The 17,500-nt window shown below is 30.1% G+C and overlaps 1 protein-coding gene across 1 annotated transcript in view; it reads right to left on the reverse strand.

Moving 5' to 3' along the window:
* The window catches only part of LOC100208405 (DNA-directed RNA polymerase III subunit RPC1), a 122,025-nt gene that overhangs the window by 71,196 nt on the left and 33,329 nt on the right, over window positions 1-17,500 (reverse strand). Inside the window, exons 6-7 of the mRNA XM_065811256.1 lie at window positions 12,683-13,262; window positions 10,749-10,900 (exon numbers count right to left, since the gene is read on the reverse strand). Of these exons, the coding sequence (XP_065667328.1) occupies window positions 10,749-10,900; window positions 12,683-13,262 (732 nt within the window). The remainder of the gene's footprint in view (window positions 1-10,748; window positions 10,901-12,682; window positions 13,263-17,500) is intronic.

Consider the following 17,500-nt stretch of genomic DNA (forward strand, 5'->3'; position numbering starts at 1 on the left):
CTTTGCCATTTTTTCAGAGGCTATTTGCAGTTTTACATTGATCTAAAATGTCAGCTATAATGAACTTTGACATTTTGTTTTTTAATAGTTGATAAAAGTCATGATATAAAAATGACATCATAGGTTTAGCATATTGATATATGGTTAAAAAGGATTGCATAATATGAACTATATGAGCAAAGAAATAAAATTTTACTAAAATTAGAGGATCCTTAGTAGCAAATAAAACAATTTGGTAGCTCATGCACAAAGGATGCTTACTCTGTGGTAGATTCCCAGAACCTACATATTTTACAAATGCTCTCCCTAATATTAACAGCTCTTAAAGCCACTTTTTCATCATCATCCCATCGAGTACCATAAAAAGGAAGCAGAAATGTATTACTTTCAGTCACAACAGTAAAGTCTTCCTGTCTGGCAGGGTAATCATGGAGAGGTTTGAAAAGAGCTTTTAAAATCTTTTTAATACCCTAGTCTGTTTTGTTTTCCCCAGTTTTGAATGATAGATGAATCGAATGAAGACCACAAGATCCAGTCGGAATTAGTTTGGAAATGTCATTTTTTGGCATAACAGTTTTGTAACTCACAGTAGAAAGTCAAATTTGCATTTGGGCCATCCATAAATACTTGAATAGCTTTGGTTTTATTCAAAGATTTGAAATCCAACAGAAAATTATGCAGAGAATCTCTACTTCAACTATATCCAATCAGTAAGAAACCGGGGCCCTGACCCCGGCTAAAAATAAGACTTTTTGCAAATCGAGCCCCAGCCCCGGCAAAATTATAAGATTTAGCAGGGGTTGATAGCTAGGGCTAGAAAAAATTTATAATTATAATTATAAAAACAGGCGTCTGTTTAATACTGCTAGAAACAATTGTAAAAAGGTTTTGTCTAACGCCAAAACCCGCTATTCTCAGGTCATGAAATCTCGTATCTCATCTCAAAAATTAGGCTCTCGTGACTTCTGGAGAATCTTTAATAATAGCAATAATAAGGGCAAATCTATAATTCCACCTCTCTTGAATGGTTCAGACTTTGTCACCTCACCTAAAGACAAAGCTAAATTGTTTGCTAAAAACTTTTCATCAATATCATCTCTTGATTCCACTAGTTGCTTTCTACCTGATATTGCCAACAAACAGGTTGATCCATTGCTTGACATTCATATCACTCCAGCATCTGTATCTAAAGTGATTTCCTGCCTAGACTCTTCTACAGCTTGTGGCCTGGACAACATATCTGTTATTGTCTTGCAGAAGTGTTCTCCGGAGCTGTCGTCTATACTCTCAAAACTATTCAACAAGTGCTTATCAGAGTCTTGTTTTCCAGCCTACTGGAAAGCGGCATCTGTTATCCCTATCTTCAAAAATTCTGGAGAGCGATTTGATTCGTCTAACTACCGTCCCATAAGTCTTCTTCCTATCATAAGCAAGGTTTTTGAATCTTTAATTAACAAACACTTAATTTCTCATCTTGAATCTAATCACTTATTTTCTGACCATCAATATGGATTTCGATCTTCTCGTTCTACAGCTGATTTGTTAACAGTAATAACTGACAGGTTTTATCGTGCATTAGATAAAGGTGGAGAGGTTAAGGCCATCGCTCTTGACATTTCAAGAGCTTTTGATAAAGTTTGGCTTGCTAGTCTTCTCCATAAGCTTTCTTCTTATGGTGTATCCGGCAACATCTTTAAGATCATTGAATCCTTCCTTTCCAATCGTAGCATAAAAGTTGTCCTCGATGGACAACACTCTTCTTCTTATTCTGTAACTTCAGGGGTTCCTCAAGGTTCAATCCTTGGCCCTATACTCTTTTTAATTTACATTAACGATCTTCCAGATATTCTCTCATCTAAGGTGGCATTGTTTGCTGATGACACTACCATTTATTCTTGTTGTGATAAAAAAGCAACACCCTCTGATTGCTTGGATGGGGCATTTGAGCTTGAAAAGGGTCTCACTTCTGCTATAGCATGGGGCTCACAGTGGCTGGTGAACTTTAATTCAGATAAAACTCAATTTTTTTAAACCAATCGTTATCGCAATAATTTAGATCTTCCTATATTTATGAACGGTGATGTACTCGATGAGTCACCTACTCTTCATCTTCTAGGATTAACTCTTACTTCCAATCTTTCTTGGAAACCATATATCAAATCGGTTGCAAAATTAGCATCTGCTAAGGTTGCATCTCTTTATCGAGCTCGTCACTTTCTTACTTCGGATTCTATTCTCTATCTCTATAAATCTCAAATCCGGCCTTGTATGGAATACTGTTGCCATATCTGGGGCGGATCTTCTAATGATGCCCTTTCTCTTTTAGACAAGGTGCAAAAACATGTTGTAAACATAGTTGGACCTGCTCTTGCAGCCAACATCCAACCATTATCACGTCGTAATGTCGCTTCTCTTTCTCTTTTCTACAAATACTATAATGGGCACTGCTCTAAAGAGTTAGCGTCTCTTGTGCCATCTACGATAATTCATTTTCGTGTTACTCGTCATTCAATTAAGTGTCATCCTTTTTCTGTGACTGTTCCTAAGTGCTCCAAAAACGCTTATTCGTCTAGTTTTTTTCCTCGAACATCAGCTCTTCCTTTCGCTTCCTTCATCTTGCTTTTCCTGACTCATATAATTTGCAATCTTTTAAGTCGTCTGTCAATCGTTATCTTGCTCTACAATCTTCATCTTTTCTCTTTCAGTAACTTCCAACTTTAATTAGTGGCTGCTTGCAGCCTTGTTGGAAGCGAAGATGTTTAAAAAAAAAAAAAAATTTTCTACTTATTACATACTGGCATTTATTTATATATTTTTAAACTCTAATTTACTTTCAACAAGATTGCAAGCAACCTTATTAAGTTATGAGTTACTTTATAATAGAGGACATACTAGAAAATGGTTAACTGGTTAAATGGTTGACTTTAAAAGTTGCAAGATGTATTAAAAATGAAAACACAAAGATGGGGAAGAGTGAAAAGGCTTTTTTGATGAGGAAGGACAAAAAACTGAATTAATAAAAGTTTTTATAGCATGAATGGACAGATACAGTAAAAGGATGCAACTTGTTGAATAAGAAACCAAGTAAGAATGAGTTTTGGTATATCGTAATAGTGATAATAGCTCGTTTGAACATTGGCCATGGTAGTATTTATAGAAAAAAATAAAGAAATGCAACCTTACAACAATGGGAGAGTGGTTCAAGCTTAGCAGATAAAGCCGGTCTAACTACATTTACAATGTGCTTTTAGACTTTGTCTGAGAGAGGGTTGTTATTCGTCAATATAAGAATGCCACCAATATTACAATATTTTTTTGCAGTAAATAATAATAATGATTTTTATTGCCTTGAAAAATTTAAATCCACAAGCCACTGCAAGCCTTAGGCTGTTTCAGAAGAGAGATCAGATTAAAAACTATTCTAAGCAATCAAAAAGTGAAGATTTTTTGTTAAGACAAGAGTATAAAGTTGAGTCCTTAGCTAATAGAGGTACTTTAGATGTAAAATTTTCATGAAGATTGTTATTGTAGATAAGAAACATTACAGGAGCAAAGATAAAACTTTGTGGTACCCTTAAAGTCACTTGAAATAAAGTGGAGTGTAGGCATTCAAGAATAACTTTAATTCTGCAGTTAGAAATAAATAATTTATTAATCTCAAAATCTTTATATGAAGAAACTAATGACAGAGTAAAGACTAATCGTAGAATAGTTCGAGAGGTCAAAGTGTTTTCTAGAGTTTTGAAAAATTGGAACCACTTATTTAGCAATTTTTAAAAGTTTAGCAAAAATTGAAGAGAATTCTAGAGAACACTTTTTTATAACTATGATGGATATCTTGTCTGGAGCGCAAACTGTAGAACTGTTCAATTGAGAGCTAACTTTAGCATTAGAAACCATAATGATTTTAATGTTTAACAATGGGTTAATCTGTTTAACTAGCAGGAAGAGTGTGGCCATTAGAAGAGTTGAATTAGAGTAAGATTTTTTTGCAAAAAACTCTACCTTATTTTGGGTATAAGTAAAAAGTCAGACTCATGAATTAGAGATTAAATGTTAGACTTACTTTAGTTAATGACACTGTTGAAGACTTACCAAAAGTCTCTAGATCCTAACATCTGAGATAAGAAACAAGATTTAGTAAACATAGAATAACAGAGCTTAATAAAAGCTTCCCAGATGCACCGTATGCATACATATTATGGGTATAAACATATAGTTTTGCTATTTCTTTAGATGCTAGCAAAAATGATGTAGTATTTGCCAAAATAGAAGATGATCAGATGAATGTGTGATATGACTCTAACACGACAAGAAAGGTAGGCATAATCTTAAATAGATTAGAAAAAAACGCCTTATCGAACAACGTTTGTTAGAGAAGATTAAAGTGATTTAGGTATCAAGATCTAGAGATGTAGAAGCTTCAGAAGAAAATGGTAGTGGTAGAAGTAAGGAAACTTAAAGAGAGTACTGTATATATGGTATGAATGAGGTTTAGTTAAAGAAAGAAAATGCTCTAGATTCTTTATATTAGAGAAACAGCATAAAAAAGAAAAGCTAAAGCCTGATGATGATGACGATGATGATTATGATGATAATAATGATGATCATGATCATGATCATAATCATGATGATAATGATGATTATGATGATCATGTTGCTCATAATGATGTTTATATATGCATATATATACAAAATATAACATGAATTTTGAATTAAAAAAATATACTTTAGGATGTATAATTGTTTATGAAGCCCTGGTCACAAACCCGGCCCAGGCAATATTTTATCAAACCTGTCCAATAAAGGTTGAATCTAGGTAATGAGTGCAAACACGGTTTAAAACACTATTCCAGTAATTAACAATAAGATGCATCTGCCCCATTCCCAAAATTGATTTAGCTTTTCATCGAAAGAAACAGCATAAAAGTCTGACTTACCTATATTTCTAATAAGAACTGATTGGAAATGAGGAACTATTCCAAAATTTATGTAATATGAGCACTTGTCTTTTGAAAGTGATGATTTTTCAGCTGTAGCACTGTCAGGAAACATTGATTTAAACTAAATCGAAAGTCCATCACTGGATCAATAAAAAAATGATGACAAAACATTTTTAGTGTCCATCTGATCTCTGCATCAATAACCGAATCTGACACAACATACGACTGAAGAGTGAAAACTTGAACTGTGTTTTCTGACAAAGTGGTTGTTACAACGTGTATGTTTTTTAACACATTGGTAAATGGTATACATGTTGTTTTTAAGTTAAGAGACGTTCACAATGCTTCTTTCCTGTTGAATGACTTTCTAACGCTCTCTGGCCCATATTAGACAGTTCAATAATATTTCTTGGATGTGGATAAACTCTACATTTTACTGAGGCACTTGTAACTTCACACATAAATCAAGCTTTATATTCTGGTATTTGTAACCACTGATCATCAAAATATGTTGAGTTCATTATTTAATTTACTTAAACTAGTCTAAAGAAAATAAAAACATCAAATAGTTAGCTACTAGTTATTTAGTTACTAAAGGTTTTTTTTATTACTAGTATTTAGTAAAGGTTAGCTACTAATCAAGCTCAAAAAGCTGCTTTTCTTAGAGTTAAACAGAGTGTTAAAAAAAAACAACTTATAACTAAAGAGCTTCTAAAATAAGTAATAAAAACCTTGATATTTTCCTTGATTTTTAACTGACTTTTTCTAAAATTTGACCTAACTGTCCTGATTTTCCCCTGATTTTTTTGAAGACATCTAAATTCCCTGACTTTTCCCTGATTTCCCTGATCTGGCAGACACCCTGAATGCTAACAATGAGACGGTGCTGTTTCAATTCAATCACCAGAATGTTAAGGGCACCTGGTTAGTGAAGCACAGTGAAGTCTATTGGTGCTCAAAATTTACAGGAATCGAATAGACCATAAAATTTGTTTTACAAAAACAAATGTTCGTACTTTTATATATTATTATAAAAGCTCATTAGTTTCTCTTCTTCTTTAAAATATAAATATGTCTTCAAATATGAAAATTTTAATGATTGCACTATTATAACAAGTAGGAGAACAACAAATCGTTTTTATGCATTTCACTTGTGTGGGTGTATTTTTTTTTGTTTCAATTTGTTTCTTTAATCTTGAGTGAGCTTTATTCAGTTGTACCAAATAAGTTGTTGTACTTAATAATTAAAAACCTGGAATAACATGTTAAATTCTTTTGCAATGCATGCATATAATTTGCATGCTTTTTAAGTTAATAATAACTTAACTTATAACAAAATAAACAACAATAATAAGAAATAGTTATCCTTTTTTGAAAAAAGCTGTTCGATTTTTTTTTTTCTTTTTTTCTTTTCTATATATCATTATATTACATAATAGTCAAGTATATTTTTTAGCACATGCTAAATTAACCTTTTTTAATTTAGTAAAACTTAAATAATTTAAAAAAGAATCAGTTTTAAACTTTGCTATCCATGTTGACATTACATCATGTCAGAAGTTTTTTAAAGAATAACTAAATAAAAAACTTCAATATATTTTACTTTTTTATTCAAAACAAAATATAGATTTTTTACCAAAAAATTTACATTTTGTATTGAATAAAAAACCTGACTAAATCATAGATAGTATATGACACCCTAAGCATTAGACTGTGCTTGAATCATGTTCACTAATTAAATCAAAGTTGTAACAAATGACGCCTTATGTACAATTATCAATGTACATCAAAAGCATTAACAGGAACATCTTCCATGAGCAAAATTGCACTGTTCATATTCCAAAATTTAACAGCCTCACTACAAGCTACAACAAAATTAAGGAAACCTCATCACCATTGAACTAAGAATCATTAAATTAAGTTTTAGAGCTGTACCCTCATTATGAGTTAACAGAAAGAGTTATATAGCCACTACCAAAAAGGCATAAGCAGAAACCATTGAGTAGAGCCAGAGAGAAGGTCCAGGATACATCATTATAAATATAAATCAATATAATGTAGATTTATATAACACAGGTTTAGATAATACAGGGGTATATACAGCTAATTTAAGAGGTGCAAGACAAGTCAAAAAAAATTTTCTGCTAACCCCTAAAGTCTCTGCCTTAAAGACCTTCTACAAAATAGAAGTTATTCAAAGTTATTTTTAATAAATCCATCTTAACGAAGATACATTAACATAATCAGGATGCACCAATAAGTCTAGCATATAAACAAAGTATAAAACAGCTTGGAAAAATAATCACAAATAAAACATAATTATCAACTCTATAAAAATTATTTTTTCTTATAAAATAATAAGGTAGAGCAGGGCATATAGGGACACTTAAGAAACAAATGCTAGTTGCAGATAAACTAATCATAGTTAACACTGTTTTTTATAAGTTTCCTAAAATTCATTGATATAAGAAAACCTGAAAAACAAAAACAAAAATCTTAAAATAAGCTATGACAACCAAAGTAACGAAACTCTAGACTAGAAAAATTTCTACATTTTGCAAGATGGGTGGGGCAAAGCTGGACAGCTAAAAAACAGCAGTTATTCGTTAATTCTAAAGCTTTAAAACTGATAAAAAATAAAGGCATTTTATTATTTAAACATGTTCAGACATTAAAATCTTGAAAAAATAACATGCCCATACAAATTACACGCCCATACACCCACACACCACATTTTATAACAAATTACAAAAAAAAAAAAAACACATTTTATAAAACACTTTTTGTATTTTTTTATAAAATACTTTAAAACAAATAAACTGAAGAAATTGTTCTAAAATTTAAGTAGGGCAAAACTAGTATACATTATTATATTGGTAACTACTACTAAATTTAAAATTAAACGAAAAATATTATGGATCGCATAATTCACACGAAAAATATCCTGAAACTATTTGGTAACATTTTTGATGAGCTGGCTTGTTAGCAATATGCCAATGTAGAGCAAATTTAAATATGTCATGTATCAGCAGCTTTTTGAATTCTAAGTTCCTTTTTATTCACAGCTAAAAATATAGTCAATTATATAAACAACTTGTTATCCTGATATGCCCTACAAAGTCATTTTACTGAAATTAAAACTATTCAAAAAGTTTAACTAGACATATTTTTTTAAAACCAGACTCTAAAGGAGGATAAAAAATACTGAAAAATATAAACTTTTTATAAATAAAGCAAATTAGCAATAGTTCAAGATAAATCTTTTGTCGTTGTATTGCTTAAGAAAATACTCAAATTTTGTTTTTTGCAAACATACTGATGCATTTTAGTACTTTTAATGCATTTCTGTATTTTAAAATTACTTTTTTTTTTTGCAATAATGAACCATAATAATTTAAAATGTTTTATCAAAAAAAAAAAATTTTTTTCAATGATTTTTAGCTGAGATATAAGTCTTCAGGCATAACTGTCCATTATATCCCACTGTCTCGATATGCCCCGCTCTACCCTATAAAATACTGTTTTTAAAATCAATATTAAATTTTTTTAATGTAGAGTAGTCTTCTACATTTATATCTTATATTTGGCATTTTTAATACTGGGTCAAACAACAACAACATATATTTATATAAATATATACTAGCTTCAGACAGCAATGGCCTACAATCGCATCTTATTCCTGATCATGCTTATACATAATAGTTTGTTGCAACAACTTGCCCACAGCTTTTCAGATATTTTAAATATCTGAGAAGCATTTTTTATGGTAAATGTAAATCTTTTTAAAAATGTATGAATAATTATATAAACAACATGAGCTTAAACAGCAATATAGTTTTAATAAACTTTTTTTTTTAATTATCACTAAAATTAACAAAACTAATAAAATAAACCTGAATAAAATAAAATTAAAAGCGTAACCAAATTTTTTTTAAACTTGTTGGAAAAAAACATAACTACATAAATAAAAGAATTTATACAATTTTGATAGTTTTGATAGTGTCACAAAATAAATGTGAAAGTAGAAAAACAACTTTAAAAAGGGGGAAAAAAAGGTACTTATCAATTCTTATTTACAACTAAGTATTAATTTTAATACAATAATATAAGTAGATTAAATATTTCAAAGAAATTAATTTATTCCTTCGGGCAACTAACAAAATATTGAAATTCTGTTTTGGTGGTACCCATAAGTTGGCGCACAGAACAACATCAAAATTATTTGGTCCTTTTTTAAATGACATTTTCAAATCTTTAATGCTTCTGCATAGTTTTTTTATTTCTTTGTTTTAATTTTTCATTTAATAATTACCCAGTACTTTTCAGTAATTCTCAATTTTGGTCAGTTTGAAGGATTTGCTGTTTTAGGCACAACTTTTATGTCATTTTGTTTATACCTTTTCATAGTCAGTTTACTATAATGAACTGATGATAAATCAGACCAGACCACGTCTAGTATCACGTGATTTAGGAAGAGGTAAAAGACATTTTTGTAAACACTCTTTAACATCTATTTAACCAAAATGTGTCGACTTAAAAAAAAAAGGTATCAATTTTTTGCCACACCTGCAAATAACTTGCCAAATCAAGCTTTTTAAAACAAGGCAAATAGTTTGCCAAATCAAGGCAACTTATCAAGTTTTGTGTATTTAAGTTTCTTATCTGCTTTTCTCCTCTATATTTGGCATTATAAAAGACAGTACCAGGAATTTGCGGATGAACATACTTCATAAGTTTCATCATCTTCAATAATACAGAAACTCTATGAAATATAATTGTCATACAACTTTCTTTAGTGAGTTCTTGCAATTTTTTTTTAATTTCAAAACGCACTTTTTATGATTTGAAAGAATAAAAATGTTTATTTTGAAGACCATATTTATTTTGAATTTTACAACAAAACTATGAGAAGTAGCTTTTTGTGGGTTCTTAGTGAGAAGCTTATTCATAAAACTGTTAACCAGTTTCTAACCAGTTTTATATCTTAAAAAACATTTCTTCCATTGCCAGATTGTGGCTTATTCTTTCATCACCAGATTAGCGTTTGATCTATTTGGTTTGTAAAAAAACCTTGAATAAGACGACTAACGATATAGGGAATTATTTACAACTATTTTGTTATTGAACTGTAGCTTCTATTTGGATTTTCTGAATAGTTGTGCAAACTTTCTAATGCTTTTTTAGTCAATTTTAAAACCTATTTTAAGTTAAATTGGAAAACTAAAACATTTTTTGAAACCATTACATGTTCTCAACAAAATACAAACATAACTTAAAATATATCATAACAACCACTGAAAAAATCATGTCTTAACTCTTTCACATTTATTTCGTGTACACCCTTTAAATAACATTTGTTTTCTTATTTAATGATCATTAAAGGAAAGTTGTTACTTTATTTTAAAGTGTCACATAATTTTATGAAAACATAAAAAAGTTATTTACTCCAAATGTAAACATCATTTAATTTTCTTGTTATAATTTATAGTTATAATGAACTTTGTTTTGTTTTGATTTAATTTTTTAAGGATTTTTTTTATTTTCATTAAGATTCTTTTCTTTATTTAGTAAAGTTTTTAATTGTAAATGTCTCCATTTTTAAAACATCCGAAAAGCTGCATTCAAGTTACCATAACAAAACATTATATGCTTGGTCACGAATAGCAGGCAATTACCATTCCTGCCTAAGCATAAACATGTGTATATATGTGTGTGTATGTGTGTGGGCGAGTGTATACAATGCTACAAAACAATTTTAAAATAAATAACATTTTTATTTTAAAAAAATATAAAAATTTATCATACATAATGAGCCATAATGCTTAGTCTGTGTAAAGATGGTTGACGGTTGAAAAGTACAACATCATTATCCATTAAGTGACGCTCCACAATATCCCCGTAGCGTAACTCGTTTGCAACTAATGCACGATTACCATATTTTAAGTATCTTTTGATACCTAAAAATAATTTAAAAGTAAATTTTAATATGTCATAAACTAAAGTCTAATATACTTAATTTAAAACAGGATTAATGTCATAAAATAAAGCCTAATATACTTAATTAAGAAACAGGACTAATTTCATAAACTAAAGGACTAATTTCATAAACTAAATATTTAATTAAGAAACAGGATTAATGTCATAAAATGGTTTTAAAAAATTTTAGTCTAAGAAGAAAGTTAACTAAATGCAATTCGTAAAACATTTTTCTGTAAAAGATTTTCTATGGCAACACATTTTATATGTTACATTTTTTACCAAGAATTTTACCCAGTTATGACAAAAGTATTTCACACAAATTTGCTGATTTTGCAATGGACTCCGTATGATTCCGGGAGAAGTCAGGTGTAAAAAAAAAATTTCAGAAATTATAATGCAGAAGACTCAGCCAGTCAGCATTTTTCCAATCCATTGTGCCTCCTTGTTAATAGCTATGCAACTCTATCTGTTATCTCCTAATAAGGATACAGCTTTAAAATTTAGTTCAAAGTTAAAGCTGGAAATTTCTTGCAAGCTTTGGGGTAGATCAGAAAGGCTGAATCCATCAACAACTGTTAAACATCAGGGTATTACCAGTGCTATGTTAAGCATGAATGGTGTTCCTGTTAGTACTTATAATGTACATTGTGGAGGTTACATAAGAAGCTTATAGTAATTAACAGGGGTGAGGCAACTGTAGCCATAGCAATGCAGTATGTCTCATTCTTGCTAATCAACTCAAATTTGTAACAAATAAGTCCTTTGTGGCCTTGAAATGCACACAAAAACACTAACAGGGATTTCTTCAATGGGCAATATGGCACTGTTAATACTCTGGTATTTACATCTGGTGGATGAGTCTCCATATAGTTCAGAAACTATTGCATCATCCATCAGTTTAAAACTCTGATCTTTGGATCTGAGTGTTAAACTGGTGGCTACTTCTGTTATTGATGACTTTAATGCTCATCACACTGAATGACTTTGCTCTAGTACCTTGCTGGCACTCAACTTTAAAATTTTTTTTCATTTTGTCAATCTGTTATCCAAATGGTTAACTTGGTGACTTGTTTTCTAGACGACTCAAATCAATTACCTTTTCTCCTTAACTTGAACTAAAATCAAATGGAGCTTATGATTCAAATGATGATTCAATAAAAAATTTGAACAAAATAATAATATCAATAATAATAATAATAACAATAATAATAGGCAGAGTTAGCTAACCAAACACAATGAGCAATCATAGACTGGTGGAAAATGGATTATTGTTAAACAAACTCTCTTATTATGCTGAATGTAACTTTGAATTGTTTTTTAAACTAATCTGCATCTATTAAACAAGAGTTTTATGCTAAAAGTTTTTATGCTAATAATAAAATTTTTCAACTACAAGTGAACATGAAAACATCAGCAAAATTAAGAAAAAGTTTAAATTCATTGTTGAATATTTTGGTTTCTAAGATTGTTGTCTAACATTGGTGTCTAACAAGGCTTTTTTTTTAAACGAACAATTCTTCATGAGATGGTAGGCATCTATTTTTATAAAATAAGATTTAATAAAAATATTAACATAAATAAAAATTAGTGAATAACAAAAAATATGTTTGCTATTTATCAAACCACAATCAATTGCTGTCATATAGTCACTATGTATGAAGCCACGAGAAATATCAAACATTAACTCAATAATTTGAATAAATAATGTTAATCATAAAAATTAAAATTCTAATAATAATAAAAAAATCAACATAAAATACCTGTATTTTTGCTTATAACAAAGTTTGCTCCAGGATGGACATCAGCTCCATTTTTTACAAGTTCTTTCATTAGTTTTATGTTAAACCTATTTACTGGTTCAGGAAAAGTTAAAACTTTTGCCACATGAATAGGCACAGCGACTTGATCGATTCTTAAGTTTGGATCAGGTGATATTACAGTTCTTCCTGAAAAATCAACACGTTTTCCTGACAAGTTTCCACGAAAGCGACCCTGCTTACCATTTAACCTTTGAACAAAACCACGAGTAGCCTTTTTTGGTTGCATATTCATTGGAATTCCAGACATTTCCCCATTTATATATAAAGCACATTGCAGTTGCAAGAAATCCCAGTCTTCCATAATTATTTGCACTTTGGCACCTGTTGATCTGTGCTTACGAATAACATCATTTAAAAAAATCATTTCTGTGAGTTTCATTGTTAGATCATCTTCATTGCTGCCTGCTTGAAGTTCAGAAATAACAGATGGACGTATACATGCAGGAGGCACAGGAACTCTAGTTATAATCAGATCTTCAGGACGACCACTAGCAGGAACCATTCCAAGTAAATAGCAATCCTAAAAAAAAACAAAAAAAATGATTCTCAGAGCTTTTTAACAAAAACTCTGAGGGTTTTTCTAATTTGTCTAAGTAGTACCTTTATTTATATGTATTTATATCTACTTTATTTATATGGAAGGATATTTTGCATTTTGAAGAAAAAAATGGAAGGCCAGTTTTTAAAATTGTAATGTTTCAAAAGCTAAATACGTTTTCAATATTTGCAAAATTATTTTACTTTCTAAATTTAAAAAGTCCACAAAAGTACTACTAGTATAGTACTTTGTACTTTTATATTTAATTTCATATTTGTATATTCATAAATTTAAATATTAAACGAACATTATTGTAAATATTAAACAAACATAATTGTAGATATTTAAATGAACATTATATAAGAAATAAAGAGTCTTTATTTTAAATTTAGAATCTTAGCAAAAACAATTTAAGAAACAAGAACAGTTATATAAAATATTTAAATTTTTATTTTTTTTTCATTAAACAAAATAGCTACGTTATTTATAACTTATTAAGTTTTCTCAAATTTTCTTAAAAGATTTTACATGATCAGCAGCTACTTTGCTGGTAGAGATAATTATTTTATTATTAAGAAAAAATGTTGATAACAACTCTTCCAGCAAGTTTTATTCCAGTTTTCTCATGCATGAAAAAGTCTGAAAAGAGTCATAAAAGTGGTTTAACAAATATTCTAAAGCTTGCCATGCATATAAATTAAATTTCCTTATTTGGTTATAAGAGTAATCATAGTAAAGGCGGTGCAAACATAATCTATAAGTGATGGTGAAGGGATAGTGAGACCACCCCTAAAAATAATTGTTAAATAAGTATGATCAGGATTGCTTTCATCAATAATGACACAACATAAAAATTCTTCACAACAAGTACCAAAACATTAATTTAGTTTCTTTGCTATATATCCAGCATTATAAGAACCTACTTCCCTACAATCTGGTGCCACGCCATAATTTCTGGAGTACACTGAGCTTTATGGATATCAAGAAGAAAATTTTTCAAATCTGTAAACTATTTTCTGACTGGAAAGGCACTTTCAAACTATCATCAAAGTTAATACTTTCTTTAAACTATACTTTTGATTTTTAATATTTTTTCAGAAATAGTAACATCTTTTAAACCAACAAAAATCTTCCACCGCTTATTTGTCTATATTGTATAAATCTCCTTTCTAATGGGTCACTTTAAAATCTCCCAGTTAAAATAAAGTGATATTTATCCTTAAGTAAGTCCTCGATCAATGAGACATGCCTATTAAATGTTCTTATTAGTGCTGCTGCTGTTTGAGCACTTAAACTAAACTTCTCACAGTTTGGTATCTTTTGTGATTGGCAAGGTTCAATCCGATTTTTGCCATTTCCCTTAGAAATTCAGGTTTTTTATCTCCAGAAACATCTGCATTACCTAAAATATTACATGTTGAATACTGACATTTAGAATTTGATAAAACCCACCACTTGTTAAATAATGTTAAAAAATGTGCACTACTTTTAAGATCAGGAAAATAAGAGAGAATTGGCGCAGATTTAGTTTCAAATTATATGAATCAGGAAAGCAAAATAAAGAAAGCGAATTCCAAAGAAATGATGTTCAAGGAAAAAAACTAGAGGAATAAGAGTTTTAATAGAACTTAGGAACAGTCACAGAAAATGGATGAGACTTAATCAAACGACGAGTAACACAAGAATGAATTTTAGTAGATGGCACAAGAGGCGCTAGCTCTTTAGAGCAGTGCCCATTAAAGTATTTGTAGAAAAGAGAAAAAGAAGCAACATTATGATGACGTGATAATGATTGGAGGTTGGCTGCAAGAGCAGGTCCAACTATATTTACAATGCATTTTTGCCCCTTGTCTAAAAAAGAAAGATCATCATTAGAAGATCCGCCCCAGATATGGCAACTAGTGATTCTTCCCGGGAATTTGTTCCCGGGAAAAATTTTATTCCAATTTCCCGGAATCCCGGGAAATTTTTTTCGGGATCCCGGGATTTTTGTACACACATTTTTTAACTTTCCCGCCAAAGTCAGAATTTTTTGTTTTCCGGACCATAAGAAATATTGCTTATTTATATTGTTTACATATTGAAATTTATCGCAGCGCATTGGGAATTTTTTAAAAAATGTGCTTAAATCTTAAAACTTCGAAGGTTTGGAGTTATTTTGATCTTAAAAAAGCAGACGAGGCACAATGCAAACATTGTCCAAAAATATTACTATGCAAAGGTGGTTCCACTGTTGGATTGAAGAGGCATTTAGAAAAAATCCATAATATTATTTTAAATAAAGAAGAACCATCAACTAAAAAACGTTGTGTTCAATTAACAATTGATTCCATGACAAAAAGAGTTTCATTGGGAGAACGATTGGCTCGTTTTGCTGCGATTGATGGTTTTTCTATTAATGCAATAACTGAATCGGATCAAATTCGTGAGTTGCTTCGTGATAAAGGCTTCACTCTTCCTAAATCGAAAACAGATGTCATGAATCTTATATATATATATTTATTATTTGGAAATAGTCGAAGAAAATAAAAAAAAGATACTCGAAATAAAAGAAAAAAAATGCAAGTTTAGTATAGATTTGGATGAATATTCAAAACATGGCAGAAGATTTATGAATATAAATCTTCACTTTAATGAAGGCTTTATTAATCTTGGATTAGAGCGAATGTTAGGATCGCACAATTCAAATGATTGCCTAGAACTACTCATCAAAAAATTAAACATGTTTAATGTAAGTCTTACAAACGATGTAGTTTGCATAACAACTGATGGTGCTTCTGTTATGGAAAAATTAGGATATACTTCGCCTTCTGAATATAACTTTGTTTTGCACACGCAATACATTTAGCTGTTGTTGATGTAATATATATAAAAAAAGGTAAAAATAATAATCAAAGTACTAATGACAAAGATATTGAAGATGATGTCTTTGATGATGACGATGATTATGATGAGGAGGATGATCAGCAAAATGAAATTAGTGACCAAGTTCCTGATCTTGTTCCTGAGCTTCATAAAGTTCTTGTTAAAGTTAGAAAAATAGTTGTAACTTTTAAAAGATCTCCTTTAAAAATGGATTCTTTAAAGCGTTATTCTAAAAATGAATTTGGACAAGAGCTAGTGCTAATTTTGGATACAAAAACTCGTTGGAATTCAATGTTGACCATGATTCAAAGATTTATTAAAGTTAAAAAAGCAGTTTTTAAATCTCTCGTGGATTTCAGTTTAGAAAACCTAATGTTGTCTGATGATGAACTTACAGTAATTGAAAATTTAGCAAAAAGTCTGGAACTTATTGTCTTAGGTTCTGAAATGATTTGCAGAAGGGAAGCAACTTTATTAACAGCTGATGACACATTAAAATTTATGGTTAAAGAACTTGATGTTCAAGATTGCTACCTAGCAAAAGATCTTAAAAATGCTTTAATTGAAAGAATATGTCGAAGAAGAAAAAAAGATCTTGTTGGTTTACTAAAATTTTTAGATAATCCACAATCTTCAAAAAGTGATATGGATGATGACTTATTTAGCATGCCATCTAAAGCAGTTATGATAAATTTAGCGATTGAAATAGCTGGTCGACTTTTTCCCATAATTGAAAATATAGCAAAAGAAAAAGATAGCGATAGAAAACTTAACAATAGTATTATTGATATAAATCAGTTATCTGAATCTATGGCTGCCAGATTAGAAAAATTTGTAAAAAAAAAAGATGTTTTTGAAGTCAAGTGCAATAAATCAATTATGCGTCAAGAATTCAATCTGTTTGAAGCTACTAATAAAAGATCGCATAACTTAGATATGCTTTATAATGCGCTTTTAACTATTCGTCCTTCCAGTGTAGAGGCTGAAAGGGTGATTAGTTCAACTGGATTTTTTTTTACCACCTATAGAACTAGATTGATCGACATTCATCTCGATGCACTGGTTTTTCTCAGAAGTCACTTTAAAGTTGTAAACAGTTACAAAAAATAAATAATAAAATAGAAAAGTGTATTTAGTTATTTATATTTTCTCTGATGAAGATTTTCCTGGGAATTTCCCGGGATCCTAAGAACAATGTAAATAATTCCCGCTATCCCGGGAATGGAAAAAGTCCGGGAAATCACAATCCCTAATGGCAACAGTATTCCATACAAGGCCGGATTTGAGATTTATAGAGATAGAGAATAGAATCCGAAGTAAGAAAGTGACGAGCTCGATAAAGAGATGCAACCTTA

This window comes from Hydra vulgaris, chromosome 12 (assembly GCF_038396675.1).
Source record: "Hydra vulgaris chromosome 12, alternate assembly HydraT2T_AEP".
NCBI classification, from domain to species: Eukaryota; Metazoa; Cnidaria; class Hydrozoa; order Anthoathecata; family Hydridae; genus Hydra; species Hydra vulgaris.